Below are 23,526 nucleotides of genomic sequence, written 5' to 3' on the forward strand. Positions count from 1 at the left end.
CTCACACATGGCATAGGGCTGTCTCCTTTACTGATAGCACACAGACTTACTTGAAGAAAGCCACTATGAGATAGAACAAAAAAGGGCACATATCTTAAAAAATTGTTTTAGCAAGACATTAGGGAAAACCTTGCCATATATAGTGGCCTGGGTTCATTCATGTTCATACAGAACAAAGAAAGGAGGTTTTCTTTATCTTGGGTAAGGGGGTGGGGAAGTATCTCTATTTTTTTTATTGCCTTTTCTTTCCTGAGAAAGAATTTTGTCTTCAGTGTTCTAAAGGGGTAAAAAAAAGATACCAGGGATTAAATGAGCATAAACCCTAATACAATCAATATTTGCAAGGACAGACTATGACATCTGTATTAAGAGAAATGATGAATGCTTCCATATTATGGGAAGTGTTTTAAGTACAACTATTACAACTTAAAATAATACTTTAGAGGTATGTAGGAACACAAAGAAATTTGTCTTCAGACTTCCACCTTTTCTCTCACAAAGATTTTCAGTAACCATATGTTTGGGTCTGAAGCAAAGGGAAAAAAAAGGGGGGCAGTAGAATTTCTAGCCTTGAGTGTTGCTGCCATCTACATGGCAAGGAAACAATAAGCCAAAACAAACATAAAAACATCAGCTTCCTGGGTGGGTAAGCATCCAAACCACCTCTCCATCAAAATATGGTTTGAAAGGGGGAAAAAATAAATGTCCTATTTTGGATGCTCTACTTAGCTACCAATGAATACATGAAATATTGATATTTACTGTCAATGACTTACCTCCTATTTTAAATTCTGGCTATATGTGGAGTAATTGGTTTTGATTAGATTGGTGGGAATATACAGATTAGTTGAAATAAGGGCTGGACTGAGTAAATCTACTCTTTGACAAGAGAATAAAGCCAAAGGCAGATTGATCTAGGTTGTAATTATGCGTGTGTGTTTATGTATATATAGGGAAAATAGGAATAAAAGGTACCCCATGATTTCCTGTGACAATATTTCTGCATGTTTCTAAAGTATGAAGGGGGAAAATGGTTTTCAATATGTGATCCAAGTATTAATGGTCAGCATAAGATGTAAATATTAGTAACACAGCTGGAAGGTTCCTTTCAGCATTTAGCAGATGGCTATGGGACTATTTTTAAGATGAAGCACCTTCCTCCATTTTCATAATTGTCATACCACAGTGTGTGAAACCCATTTACAAGTCTGTAGAAACTTGTGACATGACATAAACAAATCTTTATCTCAGTCAGATCAGCACAGGACACAGACATAGTGTAGCAATTTCCCTCCTTGGGAAATAAGCACATGGGATCAAAAAGCCGATTGATTATTTTAGAGATAATGGCAATTAAAATGACTACTAAGTGAATAAATGATGGTGTTTGGAAGCATGTGGCAAATGATGACTGCCATTGTATGATTTTATTAATATTGGCATTCTACTGGCATGTAGCATTTGGAGGATGATAAGAAGATACACAGACACTGTGTCATAGGAAACATAACGTTAATAATACACTACAGAGTAGTGCCAATTATTTCTGAATTCCATAATCCCCGAATCCTTTGATCAATGACACAAACACATCATAGACTTAAAAAATTTTTTTATTTGAGTCAGGGAAAATGATTACATCAAGACAAGATATTCAGGCTTCTGTTCTGTGAGCACACAAGGGGAAAGGATAGGTTCCTCACTAGGCAGATACTTGATATGTAATGAAAATGACATTCGGAGAAGTGGGAAGAAAATGTGAAGTTTGTAACTATAGGAAGAATAACTTATAAAAAGAGCTTCATCTAAAAGGACACGAGAAGGGACCTGTCACAATATGGCTTTTTTTCTTCTTTTTCTTGTGGCAAGGGGAAGGCTCCATGGAGAAATGACAGATGTAATTATTAGATAGTGATACTGGTTTAAAAACAATAACTAAACCGATAAATCAGAGTAAGAAAAAGTAGAAAGAGCTCTGGCCTTTAGGGTCAAATCTGGATTTAAGCTCTGGTTCTGCTACTCTGTTTATTTTCCATATTTCTAACTCCTTTAGTAACTGTCAGTTTGAAAATATCAAAATGTACATCAGACTAATAGACATACTAAAATACTAAGTAAAGTGGTGGTTTTTTAAAAAGTGACTTTTTCTTTCTTGGTAAGATGAGACATTTATATCTTTTGACAGTTTTCTCCGTAGCATGTCTTTTGGAATTAGAAGTGGATAAAAACGGTATGTGGTGTAATAGTTAAGAGACTGAGAAACTGAAAATTTACAGTAAAAGATACTTGAAATGAATATGAATTTTGTCAAAATCTTTAGTCATTTCATATTAATTTAATATCCATTCATAATAAAGCAACTATAATCTTATGGACTGAGGACACACATTTTTTGAAATGCTATGATATGTGTTTAGAAAAGGGACAATTTCAAAGCGGCATTAATTTAGCCTCTTAAAACTGCAACACAAGGTTTCCTGCCTGCAGCTAATCTCCTAATTATATCTATATAGACAAGTCACACCTTCACCAAGATAAAACCTAATTCACACTTGCCAGTTTTTGTAACAGTTTTGGAAATATTCCCTTAATGAACAAGACAAAAAGGAATGATTAATACTTCCTCTAAGGTTCCAAGAAAAATGCAATGAAAGTGACTTTTAAAAATGAAATGATTAATTTTACATCAGTGAGTCCCACAGATATAAACAAAATATTAACTAGTTAAAAAGAACATGGCCTCACTTGTTAACCGAAGCAACCCCAAAGATGACAATAAAAGCTGGATCATGAAATGGTCAATGTGGAGTTTCTGGCCACATTAGCAGATGGGTAAATCAACCTATGGCCAATCTGATCAATTGTGAAGCAACCATCTATTTCAAGTAGGCAAAACAAGCAAAACCACTGAAGACTGATGAATAAAGCTTTTGTAGGCATAGTCTCAATATCTCAAAATAATTTTTAATAACAGAAATTATTTGATGCTACCAAAAGCAGCAGGGGTATTGCAAATTCATTTATTTTATATATTTATATATGAGTATATATAACAAATAAGTATATCAACAAGTTTCTAAATTTTAGAATTTGAAAAAAAATTTAATATTAGATAATTTAAGTTATATATTTAAATTGTCAATTTGGAAATGTCTTTTATCTCAGTTCTTATAAAGTAGCAAAATTTGAAGAAGTATATAGATACTTGCTAATGAGTGTTTTCCTTAACCCTGGGGAAAAAAAATACTGACTATATAAAAATCCAGTCAACCTTATTTTTCTCTTGTAAATTGGGAATTGTTCACATGTAGAAATAACAGTGGCAATTACAAATAATAATGATTTAAAAAAGATATCAATAAGGCAGAGCACAATGTAGTGGAAGGAACAATGGATTTACTATCAGACAAAACCAAGTTTCAGGTCTTGAATTTAGGAGTCTCTTTTGAGTCAAGGACCACTTAATCCTCGAAAAAGTCACTTCCCCTCTTTAGGCTTCAGTTCCTTCATGCATAAAATAAAGGAACAGACTAATCTGGATTCAAACACTTTACAGCTGGAAGAGACTTTGAAGGTCAACTAGTTCAACATCCTCATTTTTAACAAAGAGATACTGGGGCTTAGGTAATTTAAATGACTTGTCCAAGTTCATCTGTATGGACTTGCTGGAATTTGATGCCAACTAGCAAAACTGGGATTTAACCCAAATTCTCTGATTGCAAATCCACCTCTCCTGAAGAAGAATCGCAAAAATGATCTTCACTTGTATCGTGTTGTGATTCTGGGGAAATTGTTATACAAACTATGCCTATGAAAATCTGATAATTTCTCTATCCAATTCAGGATTGCCCTTCAAAATAGTCACCTTGGGAGACTACACACTTATTCAATATATATTACTAAAGAGCAAATCATCTTTTTTTTTTTTAATCCTTATTTTCTATCTTAGTAACAACTGTAAGACAGAAGGGCAAGCAAGGGCTAGGCATAATGGGTTAAGTAGCTTGTCCAGGAGTCACACAGCTAGGAAGTATCTGAAGCCACATTTGAACCCAGGTCTTCCCAGCTCCAGGCCTGGTGTTCTATTCATTGTGCCACCTAGTTGCCATTTCCCTAATCTCTTTCATCTTTTTAAAATAATCTTCAGAGACAATTTCTGATCCTCACAACAAAACTGTTACCTTATAACTAAACCTAGTTTTTAATCAAAAGAAATACTATTTGGTTAATTGCTTTCATAAAATTTGGCTCCAAATATTTCCCAAAAGTAAATCTGTCATCAGGAGAATCATCATCATTCAGGATATTCAAAATACTGTGCAAAAGATTTTGAAAATAATTCCCAGAATCCCAAACAGTTCCAAGTAATAGAACTTCATTGGAATAAGGCTCGCACGGTTATTGCTTCAGTTAGGTAATTCATTTGGATGATTCTGACATAATTTTTTTGTTGTTCTTTACTTCAATCTTATTATAGTACTGAGTAATCCCCCTTATAGCATCTTTGGAAAAGTCACTTCATTTCAGCTATTCAGTGAGATAAAAAATATACATATTAGTAATATATTTACATGAATATACATGATGTTGCTTATTTAGAAGCTGTCATTGGGATTAAAATATAATTTTAGGATAGGGATGATGATACAACTGACCAACAAGGGCCCTAATGGCATGGTGAACACTTGAAATACTTTCCTATTTTTGTTTGTTTGTTTGTTTGTTTGTTTAAACCCTTACCTTCAGTTTTGGAGTCACTACTGTGTATTGGCTCCAAGGCAGAAGAGTGGTAAGGACTAGGCAATGGGGGTTGAGTGACTTGCCCAGAGTCACACAGCTGGGAAGTGTCTGAGGCCAGATTTGAACCAAGACCTCCCATCTCTAGGCCTGGCTCTCAATCCACTGAGCTACCCAGCTGCCCCCCTATTTTTTGTTTTCCCCCCCCTCTACTCAATCTCTACTCTGATGTTTCATCACAATATGGAGATGGTCCTGCATTCTTGAATAATGTCTAAGCAGGCTGAAAATCCTAGTAACTCCCCCAACTAAGATGAAAAAGCTTCAATGATGGGTATGGCAACAAATATTATATTTGTGACACAAGGACCTGCCCAGCTAAGTGTGAAGATGCTTGCCACCAAGTTGACTTCAGGGTGATGAATTTTTTTTTGAGTAACAGTAATTCTTCGAGACTATCTACTATGTTATATCAGAGCAGCCATAGGTATTGGTAGCATAAGTACCGATACCAATCAAATTGCTGAAGTATAATTTTCTCGATCGCAGCTTAAGAAAATTAAAGAGACATAGAGGGGAAACATACAAGTTTATTTGAAGGTCAAACTTTAATCCCACTTCTAGTTTAGGCCATGCTGATAACCCTAGTGATATCCATTGGTACAGGTTGGTTCAGGAGTTGATCCACTCTTTCATGGGGAATGACAAACTAAATGTTACAGAGACAAAATTGGTTCAACAAATGATCACGCCCAGCTTTTTGCAGCTGTTTGGAAGGACAGAACTGAAATTATCATGTGGTAGGTGATGTTACTGAGTGCTTAGAGATCAGATTGGTTGCTTGGAGTTTGTCCAGTGTGATAAAAATAATAATCACAACACAGCAGGCAACTCTCAGATAACTCAGTTAAATTTAAAGATTAAATTGAAAGTAATAAAATCAAACAGTGGTCAATATTAAAGACTTCTATAATCTTTGATATAATAGTGTTGTATGAAAAGATGGAATTTAAACACACTATCAAGGTTGAATTCAGCAACAAATCCCCATATGGTAGAGAATCAGCATTCTATATTGAGAACAGCAATGGACAAACTGAGAAGCAGATATACAAAGTAATCTAGAAAATTTTTCCCAAGATATATTACATGGTTTTATAGTGGATCAACTCTTACAATTTTCTCTATAGTTTGACTTCAACATGTATTGTTTGACATATTAAGTGGCTTTCATAATCATAACAGAGCAACATAGTCTTTAAAAAAATTATACACTTTCAGTTCCTTAATTTGTTTAAATCCCATTTCCGGTAAATGAGAAGACATTTTAACACACTTTACATAAGCACAATTTAGCCATCCAAGGATGTGTTTTTTGTTTACCTAGAAGAAAAAGAAAAAACAAAGCATTTCTCTTGGGCTAAAACTGCCAGATATTTCAAATATTCTAAAATTAAATATTAAATTAACATATAAAGCTCTTCATAAGCAACTATTTCCCTAAAGCATTAAAACTTCAATTGCGCATAGGATTAATGTGGATGAACAAATAATGGCAAATAGAATCTTATACTTATATCACAATGAGGAAAACAACTTTAACCCAAGGTATTTCATTTGGAAATAGAAACTTGACCCAAATTATAAATAAACTAATTATTCTTCCTGCAACTAAGAAATTTTAAGGGCTTAGGCCCACCTGAGATGGGTCAGTGTGACATAAGGTTTGATTCAATGAACCTTTAAATGCAATTATTGCCCAAATTACTTAGATTATTGTAATTTTGGTGATTGAAATTAACACTTCAAATGAGACCAAACATGTAACTCATTTCTGGGTCCTTGTTAGCTTTGATTTCTAATCACATTTTTAGCTGATAAGTATGCTTAATAACCCTAACTCCCATCATCTACATCTACTTTTAGAATTTAAAAGAAAGCTAGAATCCTGGCTAAGTATTTTAGTGCTATGCATTAATGATATACATCATCGCCATCAGGCTGCTTCTCCCACCCCCCCTCCATTCCTACCATGATGCTTTAATATCTTAAATTTAAAACCACTTGACCTTTGGTAATGGTAAGCATTGATGCAGACAATATATATCATAGTAATTATAAGAAATAATATATACATTTTTGATTTTGGAATTATTTCTACTTTTTCTAGGATTCTGGGATTTTCCCCATAAAAGACTAAGAAATGTGTTCCTTGTGGTGTATGATTGATGGACTGTTCACATGTTCCACATTCTTCCTGCTTCATGCATCATCAGCAGCCATCTCCGACATTCCTTTCCTGAATCTGTCCTAGTTTTCTGTTACCTGATTTTTACAGGTGATTCATAAGCCAGAATAAATAAACACACACACACACACACACACACATGCACGCACGCACACAGGCACACGTAGACACACATACTCACTCACTTTTGCTTATCACAGGGCAAGGGCAGGGGCAAGTCTCCTTAGCATCCCTAGTGAGAAAGCTAGTTTTGTCCATCACATCCATAAAATGTGATATTGATTGACAATGATATTTATGAAACATAGGCTAGGTATGAAACAGTATTAGGAACATACTATATACTGATTAAACCTACCTCAGTATGACATACACCCATGTTAGTTTGCATATTCTTAAATCCATACCTTCTGTTACCCCCTTCCCATATGAGAACATTTTGGGGGTATCTTTTTTCCCTTCTCAGCTAATATGAACAAGAAATAAAAAATTCTTGGAAGCTTTTATAGGAATAGAGAAGCAAATGAGAGGATGGAAACCTCAAATCTTTCATTAGATTTTTCTTTCAGAGAACAAGTTATAATTTCTTCAGTTCAGCTTCTCTACTAACTCAGGTTTCCACTTTCTCTACACCTTGAAGTCTGGGGCCACTGAGATATTTAACATCTAAGTAATTTGTCAAGAGTCACATGGAACATAGGGGTGGGACATATTTAGGTTCCCTTAATTCCAAGGCCATATCTTATTCCCCTAGGCCATTATATCTCTCTTTTTTGAAAAATTTGAAGTGAGCATAAAAACAAGGGATTACTAGGATCATTGCTGTTGTTGTTGTTGTTGTTTTATTTCAAGGAGAAGGGATTAAGATCTAAGAAAAGCATCTGAAATAGAACTTTTGGACTTAAGAGAATCAAAGAAGGGGTAGCTAGACTTCCTAAGTCTTCTCAGTCAGTAAATCAGTCAACAAACATTTATGAGTTTACTATATTTAGACAATATGCTAAATGCTGGGAATACAAAGGAAGGCAAAAAAAAAAGTCCCTGCTCTCAAAGAGATTGCAGTCTAACTGGGGGAGATAGCAGGAAGATACCTATATACAACCAAGTATATACACAGAGAGAGAGAGAGCACCAGCATTAAGGAAGTTGGTGAAATATTCCTGCAAAAGGTGGGATTTTTTATCTGGGACTTGAGAGGAATCCAAGGAGGTCAGGAGATGAAGATGAAGAAGTAAAGAATGCCAAGAATGGGAAACAGCCAGCAAGAAGGCACTATAAAGAGACAAAGTGTCTTGTGTGAGGAAGAACAAGGAAGAACAAACAATTATTTTTGTTTTTGAAAAACTGAGCTGTCCTTAAACAGAGCAATGTTCTTGCCTTGAGACCTCAATGGTGGTACTAAAAAAGCAAAATGTGGTTTCAGACTCTTTGGTAGTGGAGCCAGAACTATCTCCTCAATTTTATTCAGTCTATAAGTGATACCGTGGAAGTAACTGGAATCTGCTTTTTATACCCAGGATTCAAAGACAGGGAACTATCTTGGCTGATGAAATAATTCCAAGGGAAGAGATCAGTTGTAAGAAAATGTCAGGTTTCCCTAACAGGACTAAAATTATAGTCATTCTCTAGCCTAGAGATCCTTGCCAACTCTAAGGGTCTTCAGTTACTCAAAACTCATTATTAATAAAGTGCTAATAGGAGTAAATTATTAGAAAATGTTTTCTTTATATATATTAACAATTCATTTGAAAAATGAACATGTCTTATATGAATTGAATGCAAAATCCAGTCCATTTGTGAACTTTTTATTTCATCTAATTTGGTAACAAAAATTAAATTAAAATAATTTTAAATTAGCAAATTATTTATTGAAATTTAAAAGTTAGTTTGAAAACAAGTTAATAAAGCATTAAAAAAAACCTTGGAGTTGATTTAAGTAACATCATTGAATTTGAAAGGGTTTATAAAAGTAACTTTTTTGAATCTTTGAACTAAGATTTTGTTGTTGTTGTTTTTCTTTAGTAGTAGCCTACCACTAATTTGCAGATAAACTAGGTCTTGTGCAAATAAATTGGTTTGGGCATATAAGCCATATTTTATATAGTAAACTTTATATGGTGATGTTCAGAGGATTTATGAGATAAAGGAGGAAGGGAGGAATAAAGGAAAGGAGAGAGAACTTTAACGAATAATGTTTGGTTGTCTATGCCATATTAAGCAACTGGTTAGCTCAGAAATACAGTGGGGAAAAAAGAAAATTAGTAGTTTGGTATAGTATAAACAAAATATCTTGAAATAAACATCCCTTAAAACTGTAAGTCAGGCTAAAATATTCATTCTTCAACTATTGACATAGAAAGATATTTCCTTTAATGGGAATCTTGTATGAGGAAAATGTCAAGTATGAATTCAATATTAAAATTTAACTTCAGTTAATATGTTTTCAAATTAAATGTGACTCATAGAAAAATATACATAAAATATAAGGCTAATATTATGAACCTTTACTAATTGAAGAAATTAAATTCACTCTCTCTGATTAAAAAATACTCACTGTCCTTCTTGAAATAGGATAGATTATATACTACTCAGAAAGAGTTCTAACTATATCCCTATTTATCTATCTAATTATCTACCTACCTACCTACCTACCTACCTACCTATCTATCTATCCATCTATCTATTTTTCTATCTTTATACATTTCGTGCACATAAGTAAATTTTGGATTACTAATGAATGAATGACATGATATCCCAAAATTAGAATTCCTTGCCATTCAAGAGGAAATGGGCACATATTCACTATTCAAATAGTCAATATGTTCTCTTCAATCTACTTGAGAAATATATATATATGTAATATATACATATAGTTGACTAAATGAAAACAACCCATGCCTTAGCATCCTTGTCTACCAAAATACTCACTCATGCTTCAAGCAAATGCATTCTATCATCAAAATCTTTCTTTCTAAACAAGCACCTCTGTCAGAAGTGTCTTAATTTCTTATCACAGAATTTCATCCACACAAGGAGCAATAAATAATTCATGTTGCTAGCTCTTTGTTGTGTGTCCCTGAACTGCACAGAGCTGGAAGGCTGACAGCTGTGTCAGGACAAGCACCAAAGATCTGACATGACAAGTGACTAACAAGTTTCTTTCAGTCTATAGTGAAAGAAGACAATGGCCCAAAGTGCAGAAACGAAATCCTGAGACAAAATGAAACTGCTTCTTTCTTTTTACCTAAGTGTTTGCTATGAGCTTATTTCCAACTCACAACCTCTGGTCATTTTATAGTACTGCCCAGCCCCCTTTATTCCTCACACTCGCCTGGCCATTTACGCCTGGCCACGGATCAATATGAGCAATTCTTGGAGAAATACGATGTCTCCATGACAACCGAGCCACAAATTCTCAGTGGGAGGCAGTGAGACCAGTAGTGAAATCTCAAGAGGCTTCCAGGCCTATAAGGCAAGATGTCTTAAAATGCAGGAATGGAGAGAGGAAAAAGCCAGAGTAATTCATTCTTTATTACCAGTTTAATGATGTCCGATGTACAGAACAGTACTCACTTTTTAAGTTTGGATTATTTATCAATGCCTATATTTTTGAATCAATATTTCTTCTTTCTTGGTATATCCTTTTTTATATATAACATATGATGTGTTATATTTAAATTCTACTGGAAATTCATTGAATTTTGGCTAGGAATATTTGCTTTGGGGTAAACTGAAATTATGATTTTTTTTTTTGCAAAGAAACCCAACAGATTTATTCTCATCTGGAAAAGTAACATCTCCCATGAAAATCAGACTCACTTAATTGCCTTCCAAAAAACAAGAACAACAAAAAACAACTCTTGTGAATAACTGTTAATCAGAGTCCCTTCAGAAGATCTTGTGGAACCAGGAAGAGGTCCAGGCAGTCAAAATAAAAAGTAACTTACTTTTTAATTTATTCATTTCCACTGTACAAGTCCAAATTCCTTTTCTTTCCTATCTCTTATGGCATTTAAGAATGGGGGGCAATTTGCAAACAAGACCAGATTTATAGTTTTGAAAGATGTCATTGCTCAGTTCTGCAGGGAAACTAATGTGAAAGGGTGGTTCGAATCAGGTACACGACAGCACTTCAGTTCCTAAGGCTTCTTGGTAGTAGAGGGCGCTGAAATATAATCCCATAGTCACTGGTCCTGTTGGGGTTCTGAGATGACTTAGGGGACCTGACATGGATTTCAAACTGCACCTTTCACTGAAAATTAAATCTTGGTAGCTCTCCTAGGGGAAGGATCAGGGGACTGTTTGCAGCTGCCCCCTGTCAGCGAAGGCTACAAGATTTGGAAATCTCTTAACTAAGCTGACAGGCCACAGAGAGGATGAATCAAAAATATGATACACGGATCAGCACACAAAGATGCAAGAGGGTACATAGAAGTTGGATAAAGCAGGAAAAAGAAAATAGCAAGGGCAAAGAGTGGGTGAGGGTACTAGGGAAGATATTTAACCCGTTCATTAATAGCAACAATGCCTTTTTTGCATACATTGTGGCAGTCCAGATATGTCAATCTCTTTTGATAAGCTGTTTTTGATCAGTAGTTAGAATAAACACATATAGACTTATTTTCCTAATACCTACTAAATCTAATGCATTTTTTGCATTCACTTTCAAAGAAATGAAACAAAAAAATGTGCAATTTTGACAAGGAAGCAGATTTCATTGTGCCTAGAGGGTTGAACTTTTTGAACAATATTGCTGTTTGGTTACATTTTTTACCCGAAAAAACCCTTATAGCACTCTTGTTCTATTTGTATCAAAAAAGTTCAATTGACTTCTGATGCTTCCCACTTGCTCCAAGTTTCCCCCCAATTGACTGCTTTTCTACTTGACTGAAATTCACTGGTCTATTTTTTTTAACCTTACAGCACCATTCAGAGCTCAGAGCCTATCCTTAGGTTAACTAGTTTAGTCTAAAAATATTATAATGAACTAAGAGTGTTTGCTTTCCTTTCAGTCTTAATGCCTTTGTACTTTGTAGGGACTTGAATTCTTGATGAAAGAGGAAAGGATAACAGCTCCATACTCTGACCCCTGGAGGTGACTCTTAATTTGACAGTGCAGCTGCTAAGAGAAAACAGCATTACAATGTCCTTCCTCACCCCCACCCCTCTTTTTTCCATAGACCCAAAAGCTGTGTCAAATTTATCATTTTATACATGGTGACTATCTTTAAATGTCTTTCACCTGGACTCTCCGACTCTTCCAAGACACATCTGTCAGGCATGTCCTCAGCTTCTTGGAAGTTTGCCGAGTTTGAGTGGCTGTCATGCTTGACCACACTGACTGTAGCTATTAAAAACAAAGAAAAGAAAGGAAGGAAGAAAGGAATGAAAAAGGAAAGAAAGAAAGGAAAAAATGGAAGAAAGAAAAAAGAAAAAGATTAAAAGTGGTAATATCTACACAAGAAAAAACAAAACAAAGCAAAAAAAAAAATTAGTCCCACTCAATTCCACAAATCTTTCCAAGGGTGTGCTTTGTAAACAGAAATAATAAATTGAAATAAAATGTATCCTCCCAGTAGTTATTGGCATACATGTAATTAGTTGAAAAATCTATAGATGTAACTTTATCTTAGACGAAAAATAAGTTTATGGCATTAACTTAAAAGCGACAAAGTAGCAAAGTGATCCCTTAAAAGTGGATATCGTATTTTTAATGCATAAATCTGAAACAATTAAGTCAACTGGTGGCAACTGGACACACAGAGACTACAAGCTTAGTAAATCAGAAATATTTTAAGTTGGTAAGATGAGTCCTCCTGCTACATGGAATCAAAGCTAGGTAATACATATTTCTAGTTACTTAAATACATTTTTTAAAGAAAACATGTCATATCAAAAAAGTTTTATACAACTTTATTTGTTGAAAACCATAGCATACCCCAACTGGGTGTTTTGAAGGCTAAGTACCTTCATAATATATTTTTTCAGCATAGATTTTCCCTTAATAATTCTAAAAGATAAAATCCTGAGTTCCAAATGATTCAATTAATATATTAACTATACAATTTCCATTGAAGGAAAATATGTAAATTTTGTTTTGGCAAAATAAGCTATATCTTGATTTAGATTGCTAGTCCCATGATCATTAAATTTTTATCACTCTTATTTACTAGAAAATTACATTTTGTTGTTACGAATAAAGTTAGTGAAAATAGTAATTTAATCTCTTTCATCTATATTAGTAGTGGTATTAATACTATGTATATTAGTAATTCTAGTCCAAACACTGAAACTTACATCAAAACACTGCCACCTACCCTCTCAGTAAATGTACAATTTTTCACTATTGTAATATTGGTAACCTTTGGATGACTAGTATAAGTTCCTAAGAGACATTACTATCCACATTCATCTAGAAATTCAAACAGCAATCATCTGAAAAAAATTGGATTTCTTCCCTTTTTGAAAAGGTTTTCCTTGCACATGAAAAATTAAACTCAAAGTTTAAACATTTGTCAGCACTTTTTGTTTATTTTTGTTTTTTGCTCAGTGTGACCACTTTTGAGACAAAAGATAGTAAACTTAATATAGCACAGAATGTTGAAATTCATAAGAAATTATGTCTATTACTGGATCTTCTACCAGTAGGCTCTTGTCATGGAGGAATTTAGCTTAGCTTTTCTGAGCTTCAGTTTGAAAATCTGCAAAATGAGAAGGTTGGGCAAGCTTACCTCTTAAAACTCTGTATTAGCTCTAAACTTCTGGGATTGTTAAGTCTTTGAGTGGCAATGAATGTAAATTCTAAATACCATTTAAAAACAATGGTTGTATCTATTTCATAATTCTTTACGATTCCCCAAACACTAATTCTAGTCTATAAATGATGAAGAAAGCTGTTTTGAAGAGAGTTATGAGATTTGATATCAAAAATTTCAGTAGTTCTAAGCAGATCTGTGATTTCATCAATGCAACTATTCCAACCAATGATGCATATAATATCAGCCAGGACAGTGATGGCAAAACTTTTAGAGACCAGTTGGCCAAACTATGACCCTCACAAGCATGCGAGCCACCCCTTATCCCAGAGAGGGGAGGGAGGAAGCACTCTCATTGTGCTGTTGTGCAGAAGGGTGGGAGATATGAAAAATGTCCTCAGGCACAATGTAGAGAGGGAGAAGAGCAGCCCCCTCCAGCATGTGTTTCAATAGGTTTGCCAACACAGACTTAGACCATGTCTTCCCTTAAACTGGTTATGTATAACTTTGGGTGCAAGTTTTCCTGATATCACATGATATAAATTAATAGATTAGGTTCAGCATCATTGTGAAGCAACATGGCATAGTAAAGAGAGCTGATATTAGAGTCAGCTAGTCATCCAATGACACATGCTGACTCTGTCACCTTAGGCAGAGTATTTCAACTCTCATATCTATTGCTGGTAAATTCTATGACAACTTTAGATTTTATTGAACATAGAATACGTAATCCATTGCTCGAAATTTATTTTTCCATATTAACATTTCTATTTATTATGTTATTGTCATAATTGGTATAAATAACATATTTCAATTATTTTTTTTAATTAGCTTACCAGATCTATAATTTCATTGGTACTCTTGAAAAAAAAATGCCTTTACTGATGCAGTTTGTATCTGCTCTGGCATTTGTGGTTCTCAAGGCACTGAGAGTTGAAATACCCTGTCTAAGGAAAGAAAAATGTGTATTTGTCCAGAAGTAAATGTGGAAACTAAGGGATATCAAAGTACAATGAATTATATTGTATTTTTACATGGTTTAATTTATATTATTATCACACCCAACTCTCATATTTTCATTTCAAGTAAGAAAACAGTTGTTAAAAACATCTAACATTTTACTTCAAGAACTGGTGAGTCTGATATGGGTACCAACACAGATCCTCATCCCTTTCATCAATTTAGTAGATGGCCAGCAAGAGTTTCTGGGACCTTTCTATTGACTGTCCCCCAAGCCTTCATGTCCATGCTGAGCTTCCTTTAACTCTCAGATCAAATTCTCCTATATTTAGAAGCCCTTTCCTAGTCTTCTCTTTCCTCTCAGATGCTAATACCTTCCCCTTTCAGATTACCTTCCTGTATCTGGTATTGATATTATATGGACCTGAATATTTGCATGTTTTATGGTTTCATTAGAATCTATGCTCCTTAAGGGCAAGGCTGATGCTTTTTGCATCATTATAACCCCAGAATTTAGGACACTGCTTGGTACACAATGAGTGCTTGATCAGTGCTTTTTGACTAAGTCAGAAAACTTCATCACCCCTGTAGTCAAACTAGTGATGAGGTTCTCAAATTAAGGATTATCCTCATAAAGTCTATCAGTGGGTGCAAGGTCAAGCCCTTTCCAGCTTGGCAGAATTTACATTCCATTGGCTTAGCTTTTTGAGAACACTGGGTCACCATCTGGCGACAACTAGAGTAGGACTCTATTATGGCATCAAAAACAAGTCTGCAAAGTATTTTGTACTGAATTAGAGGTATAGCTTTTGCCTGTGGAAGTAGAAAAAGCTGTTTGGCCTGTGAAATGATTATAACCCAAACCCAGGCCTTTCTGTAGTAAGTAATTATAAAAATCACCTGAATTGTTAAACATTCTAATCACTAAGCATACAGCCAAAATGTTGGATATAGTCAGAGCCTTTACACTAATCCTCAGTTTTTAAACTCACAATTTCTCTACCGTTGCTTTTCTTTGGTGTGTATGTGCTTTTAATCCATAGGTGTTTTTGTTTTCTACTTAATCTGAAAGCAATGGCTCAATAACTTTGAATTCCGTCACACAGTAGGCTTTTTGTGTTTTCAAACTTTGTTGACTTTTTATTATAAATTTTTATTTTCCATGGCAGGATCATAGGTCCAGATCCAAAAGATCAAGGTCCCAAAGGAATCTAAGAGATCATCTAGTATAATCCTCTCATTTTATATATGAGGAAGCCAAGGCCAAGACATTAAATGAAATGGTCAAGATCCCATAGGTGGTAGGCATTGGATGGGTTTTGGAACAAGAGTCTTTAACTCAAAATCTAGTGGTCCTTTCACTATACCATGCATATCTTACAAAGTCTTCTGCAGTATTTAGTTTCATATGATACTGATGATAATGGAAATACATATTTTAAGATGTATAAAGTGAAACATCAGATTGATTTATAGTACTGTTCATTTACTAATTCACCTTTTGCTTTAATGGGTTATGCGTGATCATGGAAACATTATTATATGTTAGCTGTAGCAGGATTTTCAGTTGTAATTTAAATCCTGGCTCTGCTACTTATCACTTGGGAAAGTCTGGGTGAGTCTCTTAACCTCTCTGGAACTCAGTTTGCTTATCTGTAATATGAGGAAGTTGTTTGTGTCTATTAGCTCTAAATCTAAGGTCATAAAATGTTTGGCTCTATATTTTATTTCTTGCATATTTTCTCCTTCTGTCATCTTCTGAGTTTCCTTTAAGCATATCTTTGTTGGGGCAGCTAGGTGGCACAGTGAATAGAGCACAAGGTCTGAAATGAGGAGGACCCAAGTTCAAATATGACCTCAATACTTCCTAGCTTTTGACCCTGATCAAGTCACTTAACATTTTATGCCTAGCCCTTCTGTCTTAGAGTTGGTGCTAAGTCAGAAAGTAAAGGTTTAGAAATCACACACACACACACACACACAGAGGAAACAATATATAGTGGCAAAAATAACATAACAGCTAATATAAACATTTAATATGAAACTTTACTTTGCTAGTCAGACGTAGCTTTAGCTACAGTCTTGCCTGGGCTGACGCCTGTAGATACAAACATATTTTTCTATTCGCCCCATTAATTTTTACCACTGGGTTGTTTTTAGATTGCCTTCTGAATTATATTTTGACTTTTTCTAGGCTGTCATGGTATAAAATTGTGCAGTTTAGATTTGCTACAGAAATAATCCTTTAGTTTTGCAATCTGAGATCAGTAGAAATTATAGAAGTTGATCCTACCAACTCCAAATTCTTATGTGGAAGACTGACTTGTCACTGTACCTTCTCTGTTCTGCATATGATTTTGAATCATTATTTTCTGCTACTGGTTGTGATGGTTTCAGTGCTGTTCCATTTTATTTTCAATTGAATCAATTATGATTGAAAGCCCATTATGTGCAAGGTGCAAGAAATCACTAGGCTTATAGTCAAGAAAGGAGATGAGACTACTGAATGTCAAAAGGTTACTAAAATAGAGAGGCAACTAACTAGAGACCGAATGGCATAGTGGATAGAGCTGACATGTAGAATGTAAAATATAGGTTAAATCCTATCTCTTATAAGTACTAGCTATGTGGCCACTGGAGTTGCACTTAACACTTCAGTGTCCATAGAAACTCTGTAAGATTCTAAATTGCAGAGAAGGTGAGCATCCAATCATCAAGGGTTACTTGGACCAATCAAATCATGGGTCCAGTTTAATCCAGTTTAGGATTAGGGTTAGAGATAAATCCCATCTCTGCATAAAACCAATAATAATAGACAGTAAATAAGGCACATCTAATTACTTTTGGACAAAATGTGATATTTGAGTTCAGAGGAAGCAGTGATCATTTCCAGTAGGAGTGATTAGAGAAGGTTCCAGCAGAGAAGAAAGAAGCCAAACTGGGTCTTTACAGGGGAGCTAGATTTGGATTGTTGGAAAGAAAGAGAACAAAGACTTCAGGAAAGCTGAATTAAGCCAAGCCAAGCCAATGTATTTACTAATTCCAAAAATGTATTTCTATACTAATCTTGATATGACCATCAAGAAAAGGCATTTTTAAAAATTTCTTTCTAAAGGAATGCAGTTTTTTAAAAAATCATTCCTTTGAGACTAATTCCTCCAGTACAGGGAGTAGAAGATGAATTCATAAAGTAATTATCCTTTGTATGATATTTGTTCTCCATAGTTTTAATGTTTAGGATATGAGAAGGGCTTTTATGACATCAGTATGCCAAACTGCCCCTGTGTCAATTCCTCCATCATTTCATATGAAATGCTAATAACTTAGGAGGTAATTAAAAGAGAGTGGCTTTGAGTTCCATGAACATGTTTGTTCTTCAAATTCAGGGGACTAATGACATCAATGGTAGAATCTTGACTTGCCTGTGAATTGGATTTCAGTGAGGCAGAGTTGCACAAAGTCATCAACCTCCCTTTCTCTTCAAGAATCATTGAAGTCCAGTGGCAAGAAAAAAGTCAAGGCTCCTGGCATCTGCCCAGGATTGCATATGACCCAGTGGATGACCATTGCACTAAGCACTCCACAGCACCCACTTCAGTCCCTTCATGATCAATGGAACTAATTATTCTCATTCTGAGTTCCATCAAGGAGAGTTTTCACATGCTTGGAGTGGACATTCCCCTAACTCACTGATGAATTTGAGGCCTGTCAGTCACCCTTAACTTAATTTAGCTTGTCTGCTGAGATAGTTTTAGTGGGATATGGTTGCTAAACATGCTATAACTTCTGAGAGCTACAGGTGGGTGTTAGGTGAAAGGGGGATTAGTGCCCCTGAAAAAGACTTGGGAAGTCCTCACCCAAGAGGTGTTAGTCTTCACTATACAACCTACAGAGCTAATAGGCATCAGAAAGTAGATTCTGGACTTTATACGCAGGACTCTATCCACCCCACCATTTCATGCTCCATAATGAGTTACAGTTATCCACAGTGAACTGCATTTGTAGTTCATCAATAAAGATCCTTAGAAATTTTCAATAGCTTATGAAACTATATTTCACAGCTGGCAAAGATCTTCATATTATGAAGAAAAAGAAAAATGGATGATAGGCTCAGCCATATACTTTATCTTAAAGCCAAGATCAGTGCTACTTAGTTTCTCTTTAATGGATTCTGAAATATTTCTCATTTCATAAATACAGTGCTTAATTTGGAGGTTATTTTTCCTCACTGAAAGCTATAGAATGATATTCCATTTACTCACCACATACCTCAAAAAACTGACAACTGAAAGGTCAATCTTATAAACTTAGAATATCTTTAGGAGAGATAGTATATGGAAAGCAAATGGTGGGGGAATGAAAACTAAACAATTTTTATGGATCAATTTAATTGGAAATTATTGGCTTAAAGTTTCCCTTAGCTGAATCATCCCTTTTTAGAAACTTAGTAATAATAGCAGGAGGGAAGGACTGAGAATTTATTAAGGGCTTAGACTGTACCAGGCATTGTGCTAAATACTGGGAATACAAATACAAGCAAAAAGACATTCCTTGCTCTCAAGGAGATTACATTGGAAAGGGAGTATGTAATGCAGAAAAGGGAACTGAAAAGGGAAGGGGGACAAGGAGGAAGGTATCTAGTGATGAGGTATGGTTTTAAAGTTAGAAAGCCAAGAACAGGGAAAGGAGAGGAATAAAAGCCAACTTGGTCTTTCCATTGAATGAATATTCCAGGAGGAGATCCTCAATGGGAGAAGGAAATAGGTTTTATAGCAGAATGTTCCATATTCAGAAGGGTTGGTAGTCCACAGCAAGGAGGACTCAGGAGCTAAAGGAAACTCCAAGGGAGGTCTAGACACAAGGAATAGGGCTGAGAGGGGAATGGTAATAGAAAGAGCTTTGACTAGATCTGTTTAAATCTACCTCTAATGTTTATTCCTTTTGTGATATTGGGGTTAAATAATATAATTTTCCTGAGCCTCAGTTTCCTCATCTATAAAATGAGTATTTGGACTAGATGCACTCTGAAGTCCCTTCCAACAATAAGAGCTAGGATTTTATGCTATTGTGAGTTATTCAGACACAGGGAGTTTCTAGGGTAAGCAAATAAGAAGATGATAAGAAGCAGTCACAGAGTGATAAAACTCAGTACCTCCCCCCAAACACCACCCCTACAAAAAAATGTCAAAAAACAAAAACTGGAAGGTCTGATGTAATTGGTTTTACATGGTGATATGTTCCCCAGTGCTCACTTACCCTTTTCTGTTCTGATTCCTTTGAGTGGTTTCAGGCACTTCCATAAAAGGTGAGAGAAAGAGTTCCTTCTCTCTCCCACCTTCTGCAGAGTAATAAAACTCACTGTCAGGCCTGGGCATGCCCAGTAGACACAGTCAGCAAACAAACCAGCTGGAAACCTTTCTGACAGCTGCACAGTTTGTTATGATTTCCATTGAGAAAACACTAAGCCTTGCTGTAAACATAGCTGACTTGCTCTCTCCTATGACACGGCACCCTATGTGATATTAAAATCCATATTATTTACTGTTTGAGTAAAACCTGTAGCTCTCAATATATAAACTATTTATGCATGGTTTAAAAGATAGACCTAATCCATCATGGGCACACCAGAGATTCAGAGAGGAGGGAGATATAAGAAAATCATTCTTAAAGAGATAAAACATTGAAATGTTTGTCTATTGAAAAACAGAGCAAGGGGGCAGATAGGTGGCTCAGTATATTGAGAGCCAGACCTATCAATGGAAGGTCGTAGGTTCAAATCTGGCCTCAGACACTTCTTAGCTGTGTGACCCTGGGAAAGTCACTAAACCCCCATTGCCTAGCCCCGACCACTCTTTTGCCTTGGAACCAATACACAGCATTGATTCTAAAGCAGAAGGTAAAGATTATTTAAAAAAAGAAAGGAAAGAAAAACAGAGCAAAATATTCCAGCTCCTGCTGAGGCTCAGAGAAAGAATTTTAATTGATCAAGAGATGACTTAACATGACAATTGATAGGAAAACTACCTAATAAATAGTAATCTAAATAATAAAAAAAATGGGAAAACTCATAGGAATTGCTGAGAGGCAACTTAAATAAATAGAATGAAGAATAGAAAATTGGTCCAGAGTCCCAGTTTCATTTTTACTGATTTTCATTGTGTTCCCAAGGTACAAACTACTTTCTTACTGTGGGCCTCAGTTTACAAAACAAATAGAGAAATCATTTATGCTTTCAAACTTTGAGATAATTTGAAATTTCTTAAATGTTCTAAAAACTCAGAAGAAATCTGAAGATTAATGATGAAAAATGAATAATATATGAAATTGTATTAATAAACTAGAAAATTAAAAATGGAGAAATGTAAAAAGTACAAATGTTTTCATTGGTGGCATTCATTATGCTTACAAAAAGAATATCAGTTTTGGGAGGCCAAATTCATTTTTTAAAGTGTCAGCTTTTTTTGACAAATATCTTATCAGGCAAAGATTGTTATGTATATATATTACTTTGCTTAATAGTATCTATTGAGATAATCAAGTCATGCTTCTTCCTGATCTTATTGAATAACAATAGATTTTTCTTGTGTTAGACTTAAAGCTTATTTTGTTTTCTAAAGACAGTGAAGACTCTGAAAAAAGGAAAAAAGAAAAAAATTCATGCAGAAATGCCTAGAAATAAAATAAAACATTCATTTTTTAAAATGTATTCTCTCCTACCTCAACCACTTTCTCCCCCAAGACCTACCACTTACTGATGCTATAGATAGTGACAGAAAGTTCTAGAAGAGTTAAGATAGTAGACAAAAAATTCTATAGAATACTTGACATCTTCCAAATGTCCAGCATTTTGTAAGTTCTGATAAACATTCACTCAGTGGCATTTCTAGCATGACTTCTACTAACAAAAATTCAAAGGCTACTTTTGAAATGTTATATGATTCACCCTTCAAAATCCCTAGCAACTCAAGGAATCATGCTAACATTTGAATTAAAAATTCTAATTCATTGAAAATTTCTGCTAATATTTGTTATTCTTTTCCCAAATTCATCATAGTTTATGGAAGGGATCTTGGATTTGGACTTACATGGTGGAGGTTCAAATCTTTACCCTCTATATTACTTTGGGCAAATCACTTAAAGTCTTATCTACAAAATATGGGAGTTGGATTAGATGACCTCTGATATCCTTTTTCATTTTAAATCTATGGCCCTATGAGATAGTTTCAGCCATTATCATTAGGTAACATAACCAATGACTAAACTGTCAATTCCTTAATTGTTAGGAATCAGTTTGGTTTGATTTTCTTTGTATCTTTAGTACCTAGCATTTAATAGGTTCTGAATTTTAAAAAAAATCTTGAATTGAGCTAAATTAATCTGGCAAGAGTAATACAATATAATATAGCATGTTTGAGAAGTGGGGTATTTTGACAGAACAAATACTTTTTTGAATATAGTCTCCATAAAATATAACACATAGGAGACCCAATTACAAAATTTTAAATGCCTAAGTTTTCATCACATTATGTACTTCAAATTTCAGCAATTAAGGAAAGGAAGGTCTAGAAGCTAGTAGACTGTTCGGTTAAGTGAATTCCAGGACAAAAAATTTTTGTGGCTGCTGCAATTTATGTGTTAACAAAGTGTTTCCAAGTATGAGAAGCATAGAGATGTTTTTAGTTAGCCATTTATACATACCTAATCTCTGAAATGTGCCATAATTCATAATTACTATTTATGTCACCATAATAGCTTGCCTTTATTTAAAGCTTTAAAGGTTAAAACATTCTTTAGAAATATTATCTTACTTGAGTCTCACAATAATTCTGGGAGGTAGCTGCTATTATTAACCCCATTTTATGGTTAAGGAAACTGCAACACATTTAAGGTAAGTGATTTCCCAGTTTCATACTGCTGTTTCTCAGTTTGGATTTGCACTTAGGTCTTTCTAATACCAAGTCTAGTACTATATCCTTGTGCCAAACAGTGATAAGCTAACATTATATGCACAAACTTGCACACATATATAAGTTATATATACAATTATGTATATATACATTTATTTTATTTTTTCCTAATTACATGTAAATAATTTTTAACATTTACTTTAAAAAATCTTAAGTTGCAAATTCTCTTCTTCCTCCTCACTTTTCCTCCCATACTTTCTACTATCTCTCCCACATCTCTGAGATGATAAGCAATCTGATATAGATTTTATATAACATATATTTTGATTTAAGAATTTCTTCACTGTATTTTCTCCTCTGATACAAACTGCAATCATTCCATATCTTAATAGCTGTCTTCAGAGTTGCTTTGATCAAAAAGATTTTGTGATGATGAGTGCCTCTAAACTTAGTGAGGTCAGACCTTGGTTGTTAGACATAGTCCATTGATAAACTAGTAATCTGATTTTTAAGTCCAAATGGACAAATAGGAAATTGTACATAGCATGTCAGACAGAACAGCTTACTTGGAGGTGGAAAACCTGGGTTCTAATACAAGTCATCACTAATTAGTTGGGAAACGGGAGTAAGACAGTTAGCTTAAATTAAAAAAAAAAAAATAGGAAGCAGCTAAGTAGCTCAGTAGATTGAGGCCAGACCTAGAGACAGGAGGTCCCAGTTCTGGGCAAGTCATTTAATCCCCATTGCCTAGCTCTTACCACTCTTCTTCCTTGAAACCAATACTTATTATTGGTTCCAAGACAGAAGGTAAGGGTTTAAAAAGATTAGCCACTTGTGTTCTCAGTGGAGGTTTTATAACTAAATTAGTCCTCCTTTCATCAACTGGTCAAAATCTCTTCTCACTGGTAAAGAGGTCTGT

At 34.7% G+C, this 23,526-nt stretch overlaps 1 protein-coding gene across 3 annotated transcripts in view; it reads right to left on the bottom strand.

The window, feature by feature from the left end:
• Positions 1–5,309: 5,309 nt before the first annotated feature.
• WDR72 (WD repeat domain 72) overlaps positions 5,310–23,526 on the bottom strand; it is a 325,916-nt gene continuing 307,699 nt past the window's right edge. For all 3 annotated transcript variants that reach the window (XM_007479979.3, XM_016427854.2, XM_007479982.3), the window contains 2 exons: positions 12,228–12,332; positions 5,310–6,120 (listed from right to left, as the gene is read on the bottom strand). In XM_007479979.3, the coding sequence (XP_007480041.2) occupies positions 6,065–6,120; positions 12,228–12,332 (161 nt within the window). In that variant the 3' untranslated portion in view covers positions 5,310–6,064. The remainder of the gene's footprint in view (positions 6,121–12,227; positions 12,333–23,526) is intronic.

Source organism: Monodelphis domestica, chromosome 1 (assembly GCF_027887165.1).
Source record: "Monodelphis domestica isolate mMonDom1 chromosome 1, mMonDom1.pri, whole genome shotgun sequence".
Taxonomy (NCBI): Eukaryota; Metazoa; Chordata; class Mammalia; order Didelphimorphia; family Didelphidae; genus Monodelphis; species Monodelphis domestica.